At 36.3% G+C, this 22,189-nt stretch overlaps 2 protein-coding genes across 2 annotated transcripts in view; one reads left to right on the top strand and one right to left on the bottom strand.

Moving 5' to 3' along the window:
* IDE (insulin degrading enzyme) overlaps positions 1–6,150 on the bottom strand; it is a 110,743-nt gene extending 104,593 nt beyond the window's left edge. The window contains exon 1 of the mRNA XM_033130861.1: positions 6,028–6,150. The gene's annotated coding sequence lies outside the window, so the exon portion shown is untranslated. The remainder of the gene's footprint in view (positions 1–6,027) is intronic.
* A 547-nt stretch (positions 6,151–6,697) lies between these two features.
* KIF11 (kinesin family member 11) overlaps positions 6,698–22,189 on the top strand; it is a 38,202-nt gene continuing 22,710 nt past the window's right edge. The window contains exons 1-10 of the mRNA XM_033130853.1: positions 6,698–6,996; positions 10,327–10,459; positions 10,672–10,769; positions 10,856–10,934; positions 12,022–12,207; positions 12,348–12,472; positions 15,542–15,632; positions 16,568–16,810; positions 17,974–18,069; positions 19,598–19,686. Of these exons, the coding sequence (XP_032986744.1) occupies positions 6,920–6,996; positions 10,327–10,459; positions 10,672–10,769; positions 10,856–10,934; positions 12,022–12,207; positions 12,348–12,472; positions 15,542–15,632; positions 16,568–16,810; positions 17,974–18,069; positions 19,598–19,686 (1,217 nt within the window). The 5' untranslated portion in view covers positions 6,698–6,919. The remainder of the gene's footprint in view (positions 6,997–10,326; positions 10,460–10,671; positions 10,770–10,855; positions 10,935–12,021; positions 12,208–12,347; positions 12,473–15,541; positions 15,633–16,567; positions 16,811–17,973; positions 18,070–19,597; positions 19,687–22,189) is intronic.

Genomic DNA, 22,189 nt, shown 5'->3' with positions numbered 1-22,189 from the left:
GGATCTGCAGTAGTAATCAAAGTTGAAGTTTCCAGATGGAAGGGGAACTCGGGGTCATATTTAATAAAAGTTAAATAAAATGATGTGATACTTTTTACACCACCCAAGATTGTGGTTGTAAAATGATATCTGCTATAATAACTATTAGGGTAAGATTTTTTTTTGTTTTTTTTTTGTTTGTTTTTTACTTGTCATGGTTTCTAGGTTGAATTTCTTTTTTTATTATTATTAGTTTCAGGTGTGCAAAACAATGCAATAGTTAGACATTTCACCCCTCACAAAGTGATAATCCTCCTCCCCCAAACTATTGTTCCTCTGACAGCATACATACATATCTATTACAATTCCATTGACTCTATTCCCTATGCTATACTCCATATCCTGTGACCATATATATATACATATATGTATGACCATATATATACATATGTATATAAAATTATAGTTGACATACAGTATTATTCAGCTTCAGCTTCAGGTGTACAGTGCAGTAGTCAAACATCTACACCGTCCGTCCATGAAGTGGTCTCCCTAGTAATACATGTACCTATCTGACACCCTACAAAATCTTTACAACATTATTGATTATATTCCCCAAACTGTCTTTCATATCCCCGTGCCAATATTGTAGTTACCAATTTATGCTGTCTAATCCCTTCCCCTTCTCCCTCATCCCCACCCCCGCCCTTCTATGTCTGTTTACTTTGCTCATTTATTCAGTTCTTTAGATTCCACAGGTAAGTGAGACCATATGGTATTTGTCTTTCTCTGTCTGACTTACTTCAATTAGCATAATGTTCTCTAGGTCCATCCATATCATTGCAAATGGTAAGATTTCATTTTTTATAGCTGAGTAATACTCCATTGTATAAATATACCACAGTTTCTTAATCCAGTCATCTACTGATGGGCATTTTGGTTGTTTCCAAGTTTTGGCTACTGTAAATAGTGCTGCAATAAACAGGGGTGTATATATTTTTTCAAATTAGTGTCTTGGATTTCTCTGGATAGATACGTAAGAGTGAAATTGCTGGGTAATAAGGTAGTTCCATTTTGTTTTTTGAGGAACCTCCATACTGATTTCCATAGAGGCTGCACCAATTTGCAATCCCACCAACAGTGCACAAGGGATACCTTTTCTCCACAACCTCGCTAGCACTTGTTTGTTGGTTTATTGATGATAGCCATTCTGACTGGAGTGAGGTGGTATCTCATTTTGGGTTTTATTTGCATTTCTCTAATGATTAGTAGGTTGAGCATTTTTTCATATTGGCCATCTGTATTTCCTCTTTAGAGAAATGTCTCGTCATGTCCTCTGCCCATTTTTTAATTGGGTTGCTTAGGATAAGTTTTAATAACATAAAAATTGTAGTACTAATCATAGGTATAAATTAATTACTATAGAAAATCAAATGTTGGTGAGCTAGTGGATTATATAAAGCACTAAGTTCTCCAGATTACTAATAACTTTCAAAAAGTTCCAAATAGAAAGTCCAAGAGAGCAGCAAACACTTGCCATCCTTCAATTTATCTTCAGAAAGGCATACTTACCTGCTTGGAAGGAAATACGGGGAGAACAAAGCACAAATTTATATTTCAATCAAATATAATTCTGCACTAGGATAGTAGGGTGCTTTCTTTGCTATTCAAAGTATTTCAAAAATAAAGCTTTGAAATGACCAGAAACACTGTTTTTTTCCAAGGTTTTAAAGACTATTTTTTTTAAGAGCAGTTTTAGGTTCACAGTAAAATTGAGTGGAAGGTACAGAGATAGCCCATATATTCCCTGCCCCAAATCATGCAAAGCCTCCCCCATTATCAACATCCCCAAAGAGAGGTACGTCCATTATGATTGATGAATCTACAAGTACATTGACATATCACTGTTACTCAAAGTTCATAGTTTACATTAGAGCTCACCCTTGGCATTGTACATGCTATGAGATTGGACAAATGCATCATGACATGTATCCACCATTATAGTATAATACATAATGCCCTAAAAATCCTCTGTGCTCTGCCTATTCATCCCTCCTTCCCCTCTAACCTCTGGCAACCACTGATCTTCTACTGTCTATAGTTTTTGCCTTCTCCAGAATGTCATATAGTTGGAATCATACAGCATATAGCCTTTTCAGATTGGCTTCTTTCATTTAGTGTTATGCATTTAAGTTTCCTCCATGTCTTTTCATGGCTTGATAGCTCATTTCTTTTAGTGCTGAATAATATTTAATTGTCTGGATGTACCACAGTTTATTAACCCATTCACCTACTGAAAGGACATTTTGGTAGCTTTCAAGTTTTGGCAATTATGACTAAAGCTGCTATAAACATCCATGTCCAGGGTTTTGTGTAGACATGTTTTCAGGTCCTTTGGGTATATACCAAAGAGCATGGTTGCTGGACTACATGGTAAGAATATATTCAGTTTTGTAAGAAACCGCTAAACTGTCTTGCAAAGTTACTGTAACATTTTGCATTTCCATCAGCAATGAATGAGAGTTCCTGTTCGACATCCTTGTCATAATATGGTGTTATCAGTGTTACAGATTTTGGTCAATCTTAATAAGTGTGCAGTGGTATCTCATTGTTTTAATTTGCATTTCCCTGATGACATATATGTTTCATATGCTTACTTGCCATCTGTATATCTTCTTTGGTGAGGTGTCTTTTAAGGGGTTTGGCCCATTTTGAATGTTACCTTTTAAAGCATAAAAGGACTTTGCAGATGTGATTAAGTTAAGGATCTTGAGATGGGGAAATTATCTTGGATTACCTAGGTGGGCCCTAAATCTAATCACATGTATTCTTATTAGAGAAAGGCAGAGAGTTTTGACACAGAAGAAGAGAAGGCATGGAGGCAGAGATTGGAGTAATGTGCCACAAGCCAAGGAATGCCAGCAGCCATCAGAAGCTGGAAGGCACAAGGACCTGATACTCCCCTAGAAGCTCCAGAAGGAGCCTGGCCCTGCAGACACCTTGATTTTGACCCAGTGAAATTGATTTCAGACTTCTGGCCTCCAGAACCGTGAATTAATAAATTTCTGCTGTTTTAAACCACCAACTTTGTTGTGATTTGTTATAGCAGCCATAGGAAACTAATACAGCCCTTGGAAAAAAAATCTGAAAAATACCTAGAATCTGGGATTGTACACATAACACTTAGCAATTAACTGTCAGAATAGAATAAAAACATTTTTAGACAAGCAAGTTCTCAAGAAATGTATGTCCTCTGCACTCTTTCTTGGGAAACTACAGGAGGATGTGCTCCACCTAAATAAGGGAGTAAAACAAGAAAGCACACAGATGAGATCCAGAAAACATGCTTTCCAAACCAGGAAATAGGCAAAGGGATTTCCTGGGATGAAAAAGAAGGGCAAACATAGGATGGCAGCTGGGCCACACGCCTAGAGAGAGTAAGCACCCAATTAAAAACTACTTAAAACTGATTTCTGATGTCATTGAATTGGTGGAAGATTTTACCAAGAGACTACTAGGAAGTCTCTAGATTGGGAAAAGTACAAGGAAAACTAATCAAACAAAACTGGGCAGTTATTAATTTCTGAATAGACCAAAGGTAAGAAAGAAAACACAATCTCACTAGACTGAAATGCCCAGCTATGAATAGGCATAATAACCTAAATACAGATTTTTTGTTTAACAAAAATTGCAATATTGGGTGTACAAGGAAGAGAAAGCAGAGGGAATGGTAAAGTTTGTGAACTAAATCCTATCTTCCATAAGAGGAAACCAGTAAAGTCTAAAGTTGATTAATCAAAAGGTAACAGTATATACAAATTCCTTACAAAAATGGGAATGTGTAAATGCTAAAAGAAATAGCTAAAATGAGTTGAAAGTAGTTTCTGGAGTGGAGGTAGGGGTTGGGGCAGGATAAGGCAGGGAAATACCTTTTTGTTATAAACCCTTTAGAACTATTTTAAAACTACATCTGTGTTTTAAGAAAATTAAAAATCAACTAAAAATAACTTATACAAGAAATACTTGAAAGAGAAATGCCAGATCAAACACACACATGATCAATGATGTATATTAGTAGAATCCAGGTTAACTATTAATTTCTAATCATGGGCAGACTTTCAAGAAAGAAGTGTCGATTAGCTTGAGTAGTTTGAGCTCTATGGGGGAAGTGTAAAATAGCATATCAGAGATAGTCACCTGCCTAGCGTAACAAAACTTTTACAAATGTCCAAAAGATCCTGGCTATCTCCATTTGATTTAGTCTTGAGGGCAGGAACTATAATTCAGCCTTACCTCTTTACTGCCTAGCCCATAGTAAGCACTCAATAAGGGTAAGATGAAAGTGGGTACAGGTGCACTGAGCACATGAAAAAATTAGATGAGGGAGATAGCAATTAACCTGGGATTTGAAATCAGAAAGAATTCTGAGTTCCTCCCCTGTCATTTATTAGCCATATGACTACAGACAATATACTTACGTGGCCTGTTTATTGATAAAACAGTGGGACATAATAGTTGCTACTTCAGAGAGTTGTTCTGAAGATTAAATGAGAGGATGCATACAAAGCCTTTCATAGAATCTGACACATAGTAGCTCTAGATAAATGGTAGCTATAAAACTATTACCAAATGGAGACTCTTGAATTTCTTGCATAAATCCTGATGACTGTTGATGTAAATATTGTTTAGGTATTTACTAATGAGAAAGAAAAGAAGAAAATAAAATTTTGGCTTACTATGTGCCAGGTACTTTATACATGCTATTATTTTAATCCTCACAATAATAGTAATCATTATCTCCATTTTACAGATAAGGAAATCAATGTTGAGAGAAGTTAAATAATTTCCTTCAGGTACTCATATTTATTTAATGACTACTTTGTGTAAGGCTCTGTTCAAGACAATGGGAAAACAGCACTGACCAAGACAATCAGGTCCCTGGTGAAACTTACATTCTAGCAATACACTCACAATGTAATTTGTGGTAAGTATTGTGAAGGAAATAAACAAGGTCTTGAGACATAAAATTAAGGTAGAAATATGCTTTAGATAAGGTGGTCAGGAAAGACCTTTTTAAAGAGAAAGATTAACTGAGATCTGAAGGATGAGAATGGGTAAGCCATGCAAAGAGCCAAACTACAGTTGTAGGCAGAGGGTACAGCAAATACAAAGGCCGGGCTGCACGTAGTGAGCTATAGAGAATGGTAGTGAGCTATGTAAGGTAGGGGCAGCAGTTGATGCAAAGGCCTGATTATGAGGGCCTTACAGAACATGGTAAGGAATTTGGATTTTGTTCTGAGTACAATGAGAAGCTACTGTAGGTTAAAAAGTAGATGAAAGCATGATCTGTTTCGTTTTTTAGAAGATCCTTCTCTTTGCTGAGGGAATGCACTGGGGAGAGGAGAGAAGAGCACAACTCGGGAGACCTGTTAGGAACTTGTTTGGGACAGTTCAGGGAAGAAATAAAAGATTTGAAGTAGAGTGGTGGGCAGAGGTGATAAAATCAACAGGACTGCGCTGGACATGGAGGACGACGGTCTGGTTAGTGCCATTGGTCCAGATGAGAAAGATTGGGGTGGTGGTAAGGGAGATTCCATTTTGGATTGGTCCATTTTGAGACGCCGCTGAGCCTTCTAAGAGGAAATATCAGTAGACTTCTGCCTATGCAGAATCTCCATTGACCAGCGATCTAGGCTTTAGATACAGATGCTTCCCCAGGGGAATGTAGGAGTTAAGTAAGTGGAGGAACACTACTGGGGCCTGCAAGCTTTCCACTCCTGGCCGTTTCTTAAGAAACTAAAATGATACCTACGTTTCTGTGGGCTAAGTATGGCACAGAAACACAGCTCCCGGAGTCGACTACCACAAAGGCCCACGATTCAGTATTTCCGGAACCCACCCCTAAAGTGGTCGAATCACTTTCCAAGCACTGCCAAGGCGCCCATAGAACGCCTACGGAAAGCCGGAGGTCGCTGAGACTTGGAGGTTAACCTCCCGGGGAGTCGGCGCAACCTCCTTTAAACGCCGTCTGGAGGCTGCGCCACGTACCTGGAGGGAAGTGAGCCTTGAATCGGCTTCAGTCACTGCAGAACCGTTGTCCGAAAGCGCCAATCTGATCTTCCTTTCAAGCTTGGAATCATTTAGCAGTGATGACTTCTCATCAGTGAAAGAATACATTTAGAGTCCAAAAAATGACATTCAATGTCCATTTCATCACGAGTTGATACCCGTCGTAGCCTTATCGCGTAACACTTCCTAATTATTCTTCAAATCTATACTGAACGCTGCCTCCGAGAAAGAGGTTCGCTTTGGCCTCTCCTCTGTGCTTCCATAGCACTCCTTTACAATTCTCTAATAATTATAATCATGACCAGCCTTCGTGAGCGCTTACTATATGTTCTAACCTAAGCTATTTACCCGCACTAGCTTATTCTCACATAGCCCTCTAGAAAGGTTGCTATTATTTCCCTTTTGCAGATGAGCAAATTTTGGATTGCAGATGTTATGTAATTTGAGCACCGCTACGTAAGTACCATACTGTTTACTCCCGCTTGTTACGAGTTCCCTGGATTATGAGTTCCAGACTGGTACGAAAGCACCAGATTTTTGGTTTCCCTGAGGGCGGGGCTCTGGTGATGAAACCGCATCCCATGGTGCCTTGCGCGTCCGCGCCGCAATTGGTCGGGGGACCGGGCTCCTTTTTCAAATTGAGGCGCCGAGTCGTTGCTCGGGTTCCTCGGCTTTTGGCTGAGACGAGTTTGGTGATTCGGCGGCTTTGGCTGGTGTGGCAGAGACACCACGGCCAGTCAAAGCCCCTAGTGGAGACCAGGGACGCTGAGCTGCTTGCGTCCGGTCCCCGGGCCAAGCCAGCTCTCGGCAAGAGAGGTGGGCATCCTAGCCCTTGCCAGCGCCAAGCCTTGATTTTTCGAAGGGTTCCGTCATGGCGTCCCAGCCGAATTCCTCCGTCAAGAAGAAAGATGAGAAGGGGAAGAACATCCAGGTGGTGGTGAGATGCAGGTAGGACGCGTCTGGTGGGATTCGGAGTGCGGGGCTTTGCTGCTGGGCTTCCTCTTGCGTGGTGGGAGGAGAGGGATTTTGTTTACAGTTTCTGAGTGGACCAAGCCTTCTTGTTTCCTAATTTTCCGCGTTCTGTTGGATTAAATGACACCATGTTGCTGTGGGGAGTAAATTTCTTTTCGGAAGAAAAGCTATTGGGGGTGGGGGGCGCAAAAAATAATTTTTCTCCCACCTTCTAAGTGGGAGGAAATAAATTAACCTGAGACAGATTAGCAGGAGAGAATGTCCAAAGTTTATTACGTCTATACGTGCAAGGATGCCATAAGAATACGAGACCTCAAGACGCATCGGGCAGTTGAGATTTATATGTCATTTTGGACAAAGGAGAGGGGGCCTGAGGTCTGGGATTTCAAAGGCAAAGAAGGCAATTTACAGGTAAAGGAGAAAGCAAATTCTTGCTGGGCCACCCAGAAACAACGGTACACAGAAGGAAGTTCAATAAACAGACTTTGCTAGATTTCTGTTCCCCACGTTTAGTTTATATTATGATACTAAGGTGATGCTCCCTTCCTTTAAGCAGGTGTTTGTATCTTGAGTTCCTTTAGGCAGGTAAGGGGAGAGTCAAAGGGTCTTTCTGAGTCTTTTGTTTCTTTTGTTTCTTAGTAACCAGCCTGAAAACAGTATCCCAAAAGACGTGTTTTGGAGAGGCAAAACTTTGGTTCCCCTCAGATACTTGTTGGAGGTTATAATTTAAACTGCTGTATTCAGAAGTAGAATTTGATGGTTGTTCTTTAGTGAAAAGTGCATTCTTTTTTAAAAGTAATGTCGACAAAGATTTAGGTGTTATTTTTATATGCCACTCCTTGCAGTTTGTCAGTTTGGAAATAAGACTGCATACCTACTTTGCAGATGTTTTAGTACTTACATTGGGATTACTGTCCTCTACATAACTCTAAAAACGTAATCCGTCACCTGTTTATCCTAAAAGTATTCTAAAATTAAAAGGCTGTTTTAAAAAGGTATCAACGAACTTTCTTAAGTTGTTTATTCAGCTTTGGTGACTTGAATTGTAGGTATCAAAGGTAATACTAGTTTTCTTACATTAGGTGCCAGAGAGAAAATTTGGTGGTAATCTTCAGTCTAGCCAATTACTAGTTGCACTCTAGGGCTTCTGTTAATAGTTGCTTGTTTTAAAGGTTTTAAAAAAAAATGAACAGCCTGCAACAAATCTGCCAACAGCCTGCAGATTTTTAGATTATTTTGATTGTATAATAAAGCCAGGCAATATTACTGTGTGGTTTTATTTTCTTTAATTTCTTTTTTATTGTTAGTTACAAATTATGTCAGGCCAATAAAAAATTATAAAGAACAATGTAACAAACATCTATATGTCCATCCAGATTAGAAACAAAACAGTCATTACAGCTGGAGCCTTAGTTGTATCCCTTCCCAATCTCCAATCTTCTTTCTCTACCTCAAGAGTTAAACATTATCCTGAATTTCATGTTTATAATCCCCACACATTTCAAGCTTACCTTAGAAGAGATTTCTTTTACTTTATCACTATTGAAAAGCGCTTAGGTTGTGTCTAATATTTGCAATAATTTTAGTATAAAGGTGTATTTTTTTCAGAGTATCCTTTTTTTAAAAAAAAAAAATAGACTTCTTAGTGCAAATATGTCCTTTAGCTTTAGTAAATAAATAACTTAAGAGGGCCCGGGGTGTCAAACCTTTTCTGTAAAGGGCCTAGGTAAATATTTTACGCTTTTTAGGCTACACGTGGTCTCTGTCACATATTCTTTTCTAATTTTTTTCAGTTTTAAATTTTTAATTGGCACCAGTTATTGTAGCCTAAGAGGTCAACAAGATTTCAAGAGAGGAGAGATGACTTCATTACTTGATTACATTGAATATAATCTTTATGATGTTCTTTACTTGTACAGTAACTTGAAGAGAAATTTTTATTCTACCTGTACACAGCTCAAGATAAAGGTATAACTTCTGGAGTTGAGGCACTGATGGTATAGAGAGAAATTTTAATAAGGAAATGGCTTTGATACGAATACACAAATACACACAAAACACCCCTTCCCCTTGTATACTGTACAGGTTGGCACAAACCCTATAAAGAATATAATATAAAGGTTTTAGGATTTAAGTTATTCTTGGCATTTTAATCTAGACAGCTGCTTAGGCAATTTAGGTCTTAACATATCTGAGTTATTCATATATTTTAAAGTATATAATTGTGTTTTTTTAAAGGCCCAGGTGAACTTTCCTTAAATAGTAACCCAATATGACACCATAGTTACCAAATGGAAAACAAGATTGTGATTCTGTATTAAATCAGCAGAGGATATTTTAGAGAAAGGACAACTTGAAAAATAAAGACTTCATTATTCCAAGTTAAGAGCATTTTAGTTATTAGCAGCGGTTATCAAATGAGCTAAAAGTAAATCTCCAAGAAGCTGCTTATAATTTGCTTTGTTGAGGAGAGACTGTTTTACTGTTGCAGTATAAGGTGATGTAAGTCTTTTTATCCTTGAAAAGGTTTTCTGAAGTTGGTATCCCTGTCAGCAAAGGGTACTCCTGGCACATTCATCACAGTAGGACATGAGGTCCAATGGTGCTGTTGAAACTTGATTCTTTCAGTGACAGCTTTCCCATCACTCACACTTCCCCCACCCTGCCCTTTCCCAATCAGGACCAATCATTAAATTTTTGCTGTATGCACCTACAGCACCCTTTACATACATCTCCTAAACGTCTCCTCTCTTACTTTTTTTTTTCTTATGTTACTGTTCTCCACTAGACCTCACATTACTGTGAGGACAAACTGAGTTAACACATGTAAATAAAGGTCTTGGAACAGTGAGTATTGACACATAGTAAGTACTCTACATATTAGTCATTATTTGTTTCCATTTTTTGTTTTGTGCCAGTTATCCACTGGCAGGTTAGTATTTTGAACACAAATTTGGCATGTTCTTTTTACTACATCATAACCTAACTTGATCAGATTCTAAGAAGAATGGAAATAGAATTCTGAAAAATAAGTTTGGCATTTTTTCCAAGTTAATTCTGTTAGCATCTATCCAAGAAACTGTCAGAATTGTAATGTTTTATATATCTTTGAAAATTTATAAAAAAAACTAATTTTATCTCTGGGAATTGAAACCTTTGAAATTCTGTCTACTTTTATCATTTAGTCCTCATCACCACCAGTGTAGTCAAAATGCACGTTGTTCTTGTCTAAGGTGTTAATGAAAATGTCATCAGTAGCCTGATAACTAAGAGTTCTTGAAAAACTTTTTGTATTTCTTTTTATAGACCATTTAATTTGGCAGAGCGGAAAGCTAGCGCCCATTCTGTAGTAGAATGTGATCACGCACGGAAAGAAGTTAGTGTACGAACTGGAGGATTGGCTGACAAGAGCTCAAGGAAAACATATACTTTTGATATGGTACTTTTTAAAATGCTACTGCTTCTTTATTATTCACTAATGTAAATTTACCCTAGTATACATATTTCCTCTAGGTTCTAGTGTACAGTTACAAATTTCAGTTGATTCTTTGAGTTGTCAAATGGTTTCTAGTGAGCCAAATGAGTTAATTTATTAAAGAGAGTAATTCTGAAATTGTTTTTCTTGAATAAATGCTTTTTTTTTTTTGATAGGTTTTTGGAGCATCTACTAAACAAATTGACGTTTACCGAAGTGTTGTTTGTCCAATTCTGGATGAAGTTATTATGGGCTACAATTGCACTATTTTTGCGTGAGTGAAACAGTTTTCCAAATTGATGAAAAAAGTTTAGATGTGTATATTTGTTTTTTATTTAACACTTTTATCAATCTTGACAGATATGGCCAAACTGGCACTGGAAAAACCTTTACAATGGAAGGTGAAAGGTCACCTAATGAAGAGTATACATGGGAGGAGGTATTTGTTGTTTATAACAGATTCTGTCTCTAAAGTGGCTGAAATATAACTGAATAAAACTTGGCTGAAGGACACTGTCTTGAAATAGACATGTCTATTTCAAGACATGTCAAACATGAATTTAGCATTAACTACTACTATAATATAATTAAAGAACATGGTATGGCTCCTGTTTAAGACACATACACTCTCATTGGGAGAGGACCAATACATACGGCACAGTTAAGTGATAATAAAAGGTCTGTTTGGGACAGAATAGTTGGACCAGAATATTGTGGAAAAGTGGAAAGTGACTAGGGCTTGCAGGGGAAGGCTTTGCACTGAGGGAAATGAATCTCATAAAGTTAGCATAGCGAGGGTCAGTATGGTATTTTATTCATCACACCTTGAGTGTTCAAGAAATTAAGATCACTATATTGTTGAATATTGTAGAAAGCACATAGTACATTTTACAAAGATTTCCATCAAATGTGTTTAAATGAGTTTAATGACTAAGTCACTTTTCCAAATTATTAACATTTAGGTAAATTCTTTTTTTCTTATGGTTACATAGTTGAGGCTTAACTTTATGCAAGTACAATACAGTTATGGAATTTTAACCATAGAGATATGGAATAAGCTTTTAAAGCAGTTTTAAAATTTAGAGACTTATAACAGTTTTATTAAGGATACTTAACATATTTGAGAAACAATCCTGTTTTGTGTCAGAATTAGGGAATATACTGTTAGATGGGTCAATTTTCTAATTAAAATGGTGGTGTATGTACTAAGAGAAAAAGTGGAAAGGATTATTGAACTTGCTTTTATAAGTAGCTTGGTTCATTTGATTTACGTAATGTTCAGGCATGAAGTATCTGACAGGCATGACATATTAGTGGACGGTATGAAGAAGAATAATTACTGTTTAATAGACTTACAAATGACTTGGGTTGTCTAACATTAGGTTAGGTTTTGTTTTTGTTTTCTTTAACTTGTTTTGACATACTTAGGTTTAAATATACTATAAAGGAGGCCCTTGTTATATGTGTTTTAACTGTCACAATAAATGCTGTTCTTATTTTATTCCTCATTAATATTATAATTTCAGGATCCTTTGGCTGGTATAATTCCACGTACTCTTCATCAAATTTTTGAGAAACTTACTGATAATGGTACTGAATTTTCAGTCAAAGTGTCTCTGTTGGAAATCTATAATGAAGAACTTTTTGATCTCCTTAATCCGTCTTCTGATGTTTCTGAGAGACTACAAATGTTTGATGATCCCCGTAACAAGGTGACTCAGTCTTTGAGAATGAAATGTCTGTAAATTTAAACGTGTGATGCTCTGAGTGCTTTGAGGTATGTGTGTGTGTGTGTGTGTGTGTGTGTGTGTGTATTAACCAATCTAATGGATGCTTTTTGATATTTGGTCAGAGGGGAGTGATAATCAAAGGTTTAGAAGAAATTACAGTACACAACAAGGATGAAGTTTATCAAATTTTGGAGAAGGGAGCAGCAAAAAGGACAACGGCAGCAACTTTAATGAATGCATATTCTAGGTAAAAACAAAAAAACCTCATTGTCTCCTCCACCTCTCCCATTTTCTTTTTAAGAAGAATTGGAAACTTGGAGAAAGTCAAATTGGGGTGGGTGAGTCACATAGCTGGATTTGATGCTAGATTGCGTGCTTTAGTAATTGGCTTGAAATTTATAGGGAAGCACCAATATTGGAAGAATGTTGAAAGGAGAATTAAGATTAAGTTTAATTAAAGAAGGAGTATTAAACTTTTTTTAAGCTGAAGATTTTTCCCAAGTGAAATCATACATGGGAGCCCAGATTAAAATGTGGCTGCTATAGTTGATTTAGGCATGGGATTCTCAGAGGCGTACCTCCTCAACCTTAAGAAAGTTTTTTTCTGAGCATTTTCCTGAAGCTCTCGTATATACTTAGAACATAGTTTGAAAACCCCTCGTTTGAGTAAGGATTAGAAGAAAGTCAAATGGCTTCATTTTATTTTTTTCCAGCTTTATTTAGGTATGATTAACAAAATTATATATATTTAGGTTGTATAATGTGGTTTTTTTCCAAATGGCTTCATTTTAACGTAGGAAGACAGATGGTCACTGACACTGACTTTCAAGGGTTGGAAAGAGCATATTTGAAGCACCCCCTATAGGATGAATCCCAAATTCTACAAATGCAGTTTACCAAGTCAGAAGGGTCATTTTTCCCGTTGGTCTTTGAAGGAGACATCAGAGTGTAATTGAAAGAGCTGTGGGTTGGGAGTTAGATATTTGTTTAGTTCCAGTTCTGCAGTTTAACTAAATATGTGACTTTGTGTAATTAAGTGAACTTATCTGAATATCAGTTTCCCGGAGCTACAAAATGGTTATTAGAACTAGATCTTTATTTCTTTGCTCCCTTATCATTGAAAATTTGTACAACATTCTATAATAGTTATGATTGCAACTATAAAAATACGTATGCATTTAAAGAAAGGAAAAAAATAACAATATGAAAATAATTAAGATCATGGAATTGTGGCTGATTTTATAATTCTGTTTAAATTTTCCTATGATAGCTTTCAATTTTTAAAGCTTAAATTAGAAACCAATCATAGAATGGAAATTTTATTCTATATTTTATTCTATGATTGGTTTATAACTTAATTTTATATAGAATTTAGAGGAATGAATTTAAAGCTAGGTAAAATTTCTTTTCTCTAAAAACATTTCTCTGAAATATACAATTCTTATTCAGTAAATTTGTATAATTCAGGTCTCCTTTTTTTTTTTTTTTTGCATGTAGACTTGAGTAAAGATCTCTTCTTATGTATATATGTGGTAAAGAGGAGGAAAAAATTCATTTTTCCAAAACCAGAGTTGGCATCTATGCTTACTTGTATTAATTGCATACTCTTAGGTTAGGAATGGATAAATAATGATAGTAAAACATGAAATAATATGATTCAGATTTAGAGTTTATGTTTATGTTTTTCCTTGTGCCGCTCCCCTTTTCTGTAATTTTAAATAATTTAAATAATTTTTTTTATAATGATACTATAAAACTTTCCAAGTAACATGAAAAAAGTACAGATAAAAAAATGAGGGCCGGCCGGTGCCTCAGGCGGTTAGAGCTCCATGCTCCTAACTCCAAAGGCTGCCAGTTCGATTCCCACATGAGCCAATGGGCTCTCAACCACAAGGTTGTCAGTTCAGTTCCTAGAGACCCGCAAGGGATGGTGGGCAGCACCCCCTGCAACTAAAATTGAACACGGCACCTTGAGCTGAGCTGCCGCTGAGCTCCCGGATGGCTCAGTTGGTTGGAGTGCGTCCTCTCAACCACAAGGTTACCGGTTTGACTCCCGCAAGGGATGGTGGGCTGCGCCCCCTGCAACTAGCAACGGCAACTGGACCTGGAGCTGAGCTGCGCCCTCCACAACTCAGATTGAAAGGACAACAACTTGACTTGGAAATAAAAAGTCCTGGAAGTACACACTGTTCTATTGGGATAAAGTCCTGTTCCCCTTCCCCAATAAAATCTTAAAAAAAAAAAAGAGAAAAATTACCATATTCCCCACAATCAAAGACATTAACAAATGATGATGTTCATCAAATGTTACTGATACACAAAGAAAAAATGTCTTTGGTTGTCTATATCATCATGAGCCACATAACAACATTGGTCATTAATAGACCGCATATTCAACAGTGGTCCCATAAGATTATAGTGGAACTGAAAAATTCCTATCGCCTGGTGATGTCATAGCTGTCAATAACATTGAGTTAACACATTATGTACATGTTTGTGGTGATGCTGGTATAAACAAACATACTGTGCTTCTATTTGAGTAAAAGTACAGCACATATGGTTGCAGAAGTAGACTATACCATCTTGGTTTTGTGTAAGTGCACGCTGATGTTCGCACAACAATGAATCGCCTTAACAACACATTTCTCATAACAATTCCTGTCGTTAAGCTGCGCTTGACTATAATTTTTGCATGACTATAATTTTTGTATCCATCAGATAAAAGCTGAATACCTAAGATACACTTTGGAACACTTTATAATCTAGCAGTAATTATCTTGTAGTGTTTCGATATTCACTGCTATTTACTATTTGTACTATTCAGGGAAAGAAGTTACCTATTTCTGATGACATTCTCAAAGTAATGTTCTTTTACGACAGTTGACACTGGGGGAGTAATCTGATGGGTTGCCTGGTGCTATTTGAATTTATGGTAATGACATATTTCAAATGATTCTTATGAATAGGAAGATTGATTGAAGCCTTCCCATCTGACACACCAGGCAACTGTTCCAACCCTACCCCATATCCAGCTTTCAGAGGTGCCTGAGGATTCTAGTTCCTAAGTCTGTTAGGGTGTTTTCAGGTAGCTTCTTATTGGGTTCTCCTCTGCAAGCAGCAGGTACAAGAAAGAAATACCTAATCTTTATATTATCCACCCTCTGTCTTCCAAAATCTTATTGATATCTTCTGTCTGATACTGTCTTTTTTTTTTTTCACCCTTGGGGATTTAGATTTTTGGATGTTTTCAACATTTTATGAAAAGCAGATAATGTTTTGCATTATAATAATTGGGCAATTTGATCTTATTTTCTAGCCGTTCCCACTCAGTTTTCTCTGTTACAATACATATGAAAGAAACTACAAATGATGGAGAGGAGCTTGTTAAAATTGGAAAGTTGAACTTGGTAAGCATTTACCTTAATACCACTGTTTCATGCTTTTTGGTTTTTTTCTCCAGCTTTATTGCAGTATAACTGACAAATAAAATTGTATATTTAAAGTGTACAACGATGATTTGATATACGTATACTCTGTGAAATGATTACCACGATCAGATTCGTTAACACATCCATCACCTCCCATAGTTACCTTTCTTTTGGTGAGAACACTTAAGATCTACTCTCAGCAAATTTCAGTGTGGCTTGTTAACTATAGTCACCATATTGTACATCAGATCCCTAGAACTTACTCATCTTATCACTGACAGCTTGTACCCTTTAACCAGCATCTCCCTATCTCCCTGACCCCCCAACTCCTGGTAATCATCATTCTTTTTCGTTTCTATGATTTTGACTTTCTTTTTCTTCTCCTGATTCCATGTATAAGTGAAATCATGTAGTATTTGTCTTTTTGTCTTTCTTTGTCTGGCTTATCTCACTTAGCATAGTGTGCTTTAGGTTCATCCCTGTTGCAGTAAACGACAGAATTTCCTTCTTTCTCATGGCTGAATAATATTCAGTTGTGTATGTGTACCGCATCTTTATTCATCCATCGAAGGACACTTAGTTTGTTTCCACATCTCGGCTATTTTGAATAATGCAATGGACATAGAAGTGAAGCTATCTCTTTGAGATAATAATTTCATTTCCTTTGGATATGTATCTGGAAGTGGTATTGCTGGATCATATGGAGTTCTAGTCTACTGTTTCATTCTTGACTGCCTCATAGAGCAGCCTGAAATTTTGTACTTCTAGGCAATATTTCTTACAATATTGGCTTTGTAGTGGGTTATTAATTATAGAAAAATTACTTTGCTGGCTATGTAATATGTATGAGAATGGCAGTCTTCGAGTCCAAGTCCAATAGACTCACAACTTATCTTTTATTTTTAAAATTCAAGGTTGATCTTGCAGGAAGTGAAAACATTGGCCGTTCTGGAGCAGTTGACAAGAGAGCTCGGGAAGCTGGAAATATCAATCAATCCCTATTGACTTTGGGAAGGGTTATTACTGCTCTTGTGGAAAGAACACCTCATGTTCCTTATCGAGAATCTAAACTAACCAGAATCCTCCAGGATTCTCTTGGGGGACGTACAAGAACATCTATAATTGCAACAATTTCTCCTGCATCTCTCAATCTTGAGGTAAGCCCTTAAGTGTCTGCAAGTATAGTAGCTGTAATTCTTAGTTAGCTATCATATTATTTTAGAAGTTCATTAATTGGCTTCATTAATTTTATACCATAGTATAAAAATCTGGACATTGCATGTGGAGACATGCAAGAGTACACCACTGAAAAAAATGTCTTTCTCCTCCCTGGCAGGGTTTTTAATCGTAGAAAGCCAGTTACTCACTGGCTTTTTCCACACAGTCTTTAAAGAAAATTGCTGTGGTCATTAGCAGTGGATGGTTACATGGGGTATGGAGATTTAATTAGAAACATGTTAAGTGAATGCTAGTGTTGTGGAGCTACTTAGAGAGCACTGAAGATGGGCTTGAGTATGTGGGAACAAGTGGGAAAACCACGAGAAGCAACAGCCATGGCAAAATCTACTCTTATTGCAATCATTTACTTTAAATGGAGTTAGGAAAGCTTTATAAGTGTCTAACTCCCCTGTCCTTTTTAAATTGATGTATAATTCATATACCATAAAATTTACCCAATAAAGATGTGTAATTCAATGATTTTATTATGTTCACAGATTTGTGCTACCATCACCAAAATCTAAGTTTAGAATATGTTCATCACCCCATAAAGAAACACTAGCAATTACTCCCCGTCTGCTCCCACTTCCAAGCCCTTGGTCATTACTAACCTCCTTTTTTTAATCTATAGATTTGCCTGTTCTGGACATTTCATATAGATGGAATCATATAAGAAGTGTTCTCTTGTGACTGGCTTCTTTCACTTAGCATAATGTTTTCAATGTTCATCTGTGTTATAGCATGTATCAATACTTTATTCCTTTTTGTGGATGAGTAATATTCCATTGTATGGTAATAGGACATTTTGTTTATTCATCAGTTGATAGATTCATTGCGTTTTTAGAGAACAGTGTAATGTACAAAATTACTAGATCAAATTATTGTAAAGTTAAAAACCCTGAAAATTGAAGAAAAGGAAAAAAAGATAAGGATGTTTTCTTGAACAATTTTTTTAAAGATTGGGTATAGTAGCCTAAGGGAGTAGATTTTTAGATTAGCTATAACCATAAATTATTACTTACAGGTTATTATATAGTACATTTTAGATAAAAGAACTACATTATTCTCATAATATCTTTAGTAATTGGCCTTTTCATCACAGGAAACTCTGAGTACATTGGAATATGCTCATAGAGCAAAGAACATAATGAATAAGCCTGAAGTGAACCAGAAACTAACCAAAAAAGCTCTCATTAAGGTAATTGTGAACTTTTGTGGAGTAATGAAATATTGTTTGACAAATATGACAATGAGGAACTGAAATAAATAGTTGTTAAAAGATTTGTTAAGTTGCCTGTGGTAAGGCTTTTCATCTAATGATTTAAACTAAATATCTTATACGTTAAAATATTTTTTCTATTGCTAATATTTTGAGTACCAGCTCTATCAAGTTAGCAAACTTTGCAAATATTTACATTTACAAATTTATTTACAGCTTAAGGGTGTACTTACCATACATTAGGGTATAATTACCATAACATTCGACCATTGTAAGCCTACCATTCAATTACTTTTAGTACATTATTAGAGTTGTGCAACATCACCACATTTAGAAAATTTCTGTGGCTCTATAAAGTGCCCTTTTATCCCTTTGCAATCAGTCAACAACTGATCTGCTTTCTGTCTATAGACTTGCCTTGTTGGGACATTTCCTATAAATGGAATCATACACTATTCGTTCTTTTGCATCTGACTTCTTTCCCTTGGCATAACATTTGGGCTTTATGTATGTTGTAGCATGTATCAATAGATTATTTCTTTTTATTGCTAAATAGTGCTCCATTATATGTCTAATATCACATTTTGTTTATCCACTCACCAATTGATGGACTTTTGGATTATTTCCAGTAATGCCACTATGAGCATTCACATACAAGTCTTTGTGTTGATGTGTTTTTTATTTCGCCTGGGTAGATACCTAGTGGTTTATTTACTGGGTTGTGTAAAAGTTTATGTTTAACTCTTTAAGAAACTGTTTTCCAAAGTGGCTGTACCACTCTTAAGTTTTTACCAGCAATTGACGGTTTGCAATTTCTCCACATCCTCTCCAACACTTGTTACAGGCTTTTTAATTTTAGCTCTGTTCTAATAAGTGTATAATGGTACCTCAGTGTGGTTTTAATTAGCATTTTCCTAATGAATAATGATATTGAGCATCTTTTCACATGCTTATTATGCATTTGTATATCTTTTTTGTGTGAAACGTCTATCAAAATCCTTTACCCAGTTTTTAATCGGGTTGTCTTACTACTAAGTTGTAATGAGCTGTTCATATCTTTTATATACAAGACTTTTATGAGATGATTTGTAAATATTTCCTCCCAATCTGGCTTGTCATTTTCTTGGGAGTATTCTTGTTTTTTTTTTACGTGAAGTTTTTATTGAGATAATTGTAGATTCACATTTGGAAACCAGCGTGGGTACTGGAGGTTGTGTTTTTTCTTCAGAAGCCCCTATTTTTATAATGAGTACATTTAAAAGATCCTTGAAAACAGTTGAAAGACTATTCTAAACAGATTAATATTAAATGAAAAGTATGGTTATGGCTTTGTATCATACTTTTCTATGCTTTAGCCATTAGAGAAATGTAGGTTAAAACCACCATTATACGCTTATTAGAACAACTAAAATTAAAAAACCTGTAACACACTTTATGTTTCATATCCTCCCCAAACCGAATTAAAAAAAATTAAGTGCTAAGTTGACACAACATTCTTTTTGTGTAGGAATATACAGAAGAGATTGAGCGTCTGAAACGAGATCTTGCTGCAGCTCGTGAAAAAAATGGGGTGTACATTTCTGAAGAAAATTTTAGGTAAGCCCTTAGCTGTGGAAATTAATTTCCAAGAATGAGCATTTTCTAATAGGCTATTTGAAGTAAAATTTACTTATTTGACAGTAAATTAAGTCCTTATACCTAGTGCCTCCTACAAATGCTTCTTTTGTTTTGACATTAACAAGTAGTTATCGGTTTTAAAATTTTTTATATAACTTTATTTTTTAAATAATTATAAATTCACATGAAATTGTAAGTTGAGTACAAAGAGGTCCTATGTATTTTTCGTCCAGTTTCCCCCCATTGGTTACCTCTTATGTAATTTTAGTCTTATGGAATTAAACTGTGTATAATTCTATGCCATTTTATCACATTTGTAGATTTGTATAGTTCTACAATTAAGATGTAGAACTATCCTATCATCACGAAGATCTCCCTCTTCCTACCCCTTTATAGTTATACCCACCTTCTTCTCCAATGATCTCTAACCCCTGGCAGCCACTAATCTGTTCACTTTTTAAAGTCATGAAGTAGTTTGTTCAAAGGAAAGCTTCTACTGCAGCTTTATGTAGAAGCAATAACAATACCAAGTGAAACAAGGGGCAAAAGGATTATAACTTCCCGAAAATTCCTGATTGTATTTACCCTTGAAGATATTAAGAAGGGTGACTTTCACACTGGCATTTTAAAAAAAAATAATGATAAGGGCTGGCCCTGTGGCTCAGGTGGTTGGAGCCCCGTGCTCCTAAGGCCAAAGTCGCTGGTTCGATTCCCACATGGGCCAGTGAGCTGCGCCCTCTACAGCTAAGATTGTGAACAACATCTCTCCCTAGAGCTGGGCTGCCATAAGCAACCTGAGTTTGATGTGAGTGGCTGGCAGCCAGTGTGAGCTGCTGTGTTCTGCCATGGGCTGTCATGAGCTGCTGTGAGCAGTCACCAATGACTGGCGACTGACTGCCTCAGCCGGGGGTGGGGCGCAAGGCTCCTAATACCAGCATGGGCCAGGGAGCTGTGTCCTACACAATTAGACTGAGAAACAACAGCTTGAACTGGAGTGGACGCGGGGGAGGCGGAAGAAGGGAGGGAAAAAAATAATGATAAAAGATATTTAGAGCTAATTGATAATAACCAAAAACATTTTCATGTAATCTTCCTTTTTTAAAAATATTACATTACATGATCATTTTGATAGTATATAAATCATTTAATAAATTCATTGTTTTCCATGTTATTTTCAATTGCCATAATGTGTTATATCCTCCTGATTGTTTCATCAAATTTATATTTTATGAGCATCACAGATTAATAAACAATAATTCTTTTATTTTTTCTATGTGATTTCAGTTTTGTTTGGTTTTTTTTGATAGCCCAGACTCAGTTGGCAAAAACATTTTTACAAAAATCTTTTGTAAATTTGCACATAATTCTTAAACTTGATAATGGTTTTTTTGTGTGTGTTTTTCTGGTTTTCAGATACAGTCTTTTCACTGTATACACTACAGTATTTTTCATTATATTTTTTAATTGTTCAACAGGTGATCCTATTTGTACCACTTTTATACTTTTATACGTTAACTTTTATTGAATAAATACTTTTCATATTTTAAGTTTGATATTAGAATGCTCTTGGTTGTTAGAATACCCAACTTAAATTGTCTTAAAACAGCACGGTGTAGAGTGAACTTCCAGGTTATTTAATCTAGTAACTCAAGGATCCAGTTTCTGTCTCTTCCCATGCCTGCCATTCATGGTAGTTTTCTCCTAAGCTTGGCTGTTTATCAAGGGTGATGGTCAGCAGTAGAGCAGCTACATGCTGTCATTCAGGTCCATTGTAGGTGAGAGACTACCTGTCCTTTAACCATCAAAACAGGCCAGGAGATCACTTATTGATTGGTTTAGGCCTGAGTTGTGTTCATATATGAACCAATAACTGACAAGGGAGTGGAATTTTCCTGATGATGTTGACCAATCAGTCAGGCTTTTAGTCCCTGGATCTGGAGATGGAGTCAGGAACCACCATGCAGCTTGGCTTCTGTACAGTCTGGGGAGTCATTCTCTAAAGAAAATCTGGATGCTGTAAATGCGCACTAAGTAGGCAACCAATGAAAATCTACAAGGTTTTGCCCTTTGATTTGCTAATCTAGTATTTTCTGCTGTTTATAGTCAAACATGAGACATTGTGGACTAATTGCTAATTTTCTTGTATTGTTCATCTCCTTGATATATTTTAGATTAATAAGTTATTTTTAGTTTGTAAATCCCATGATTGAAAAAACAGTGTTTGATCTTAATAGACATGAGGCATAATGTGAAACAGTTCTTTCTGAAAAAGTCTGAGAAGGACCACAAAAACTGCAGCCAACATTTAAAACAGGATAATACTTTATTTACCCCAAGCTTAATAGATCTTTTTTAAAACTACATCAATGGGGTGGCCAGTTAGCTCAGTTGGTTAGAGCATGTGCTGTTAACAAGGTTGCCGGTTTGATCCCCTCATAGGCCACCGTGAGATGCGCCCTCCGCAACTAGATTGAAACAACTA

This window comes from Rhinolophus ferrumequinum, chromosome 16, assembly GCF_004115265.2.
Source record: "Rhinolophus ferrumequinum isolate MPI-CBG mRhiFer1 chromosome 16, mRhiFer1_v1.p, whole genome shotgun sequence".
NCBI lineage: Eukaryota > Metazoa > Chordata > Mammalia > Chiroptera > Rhinolophidae > Rhinolophus > Rhinolophus ferrumequinum.
Note: the sequence above shows the minus strand (reverse complement) of the source record. Positions and strands in the feature narration are given on the sequence as shown.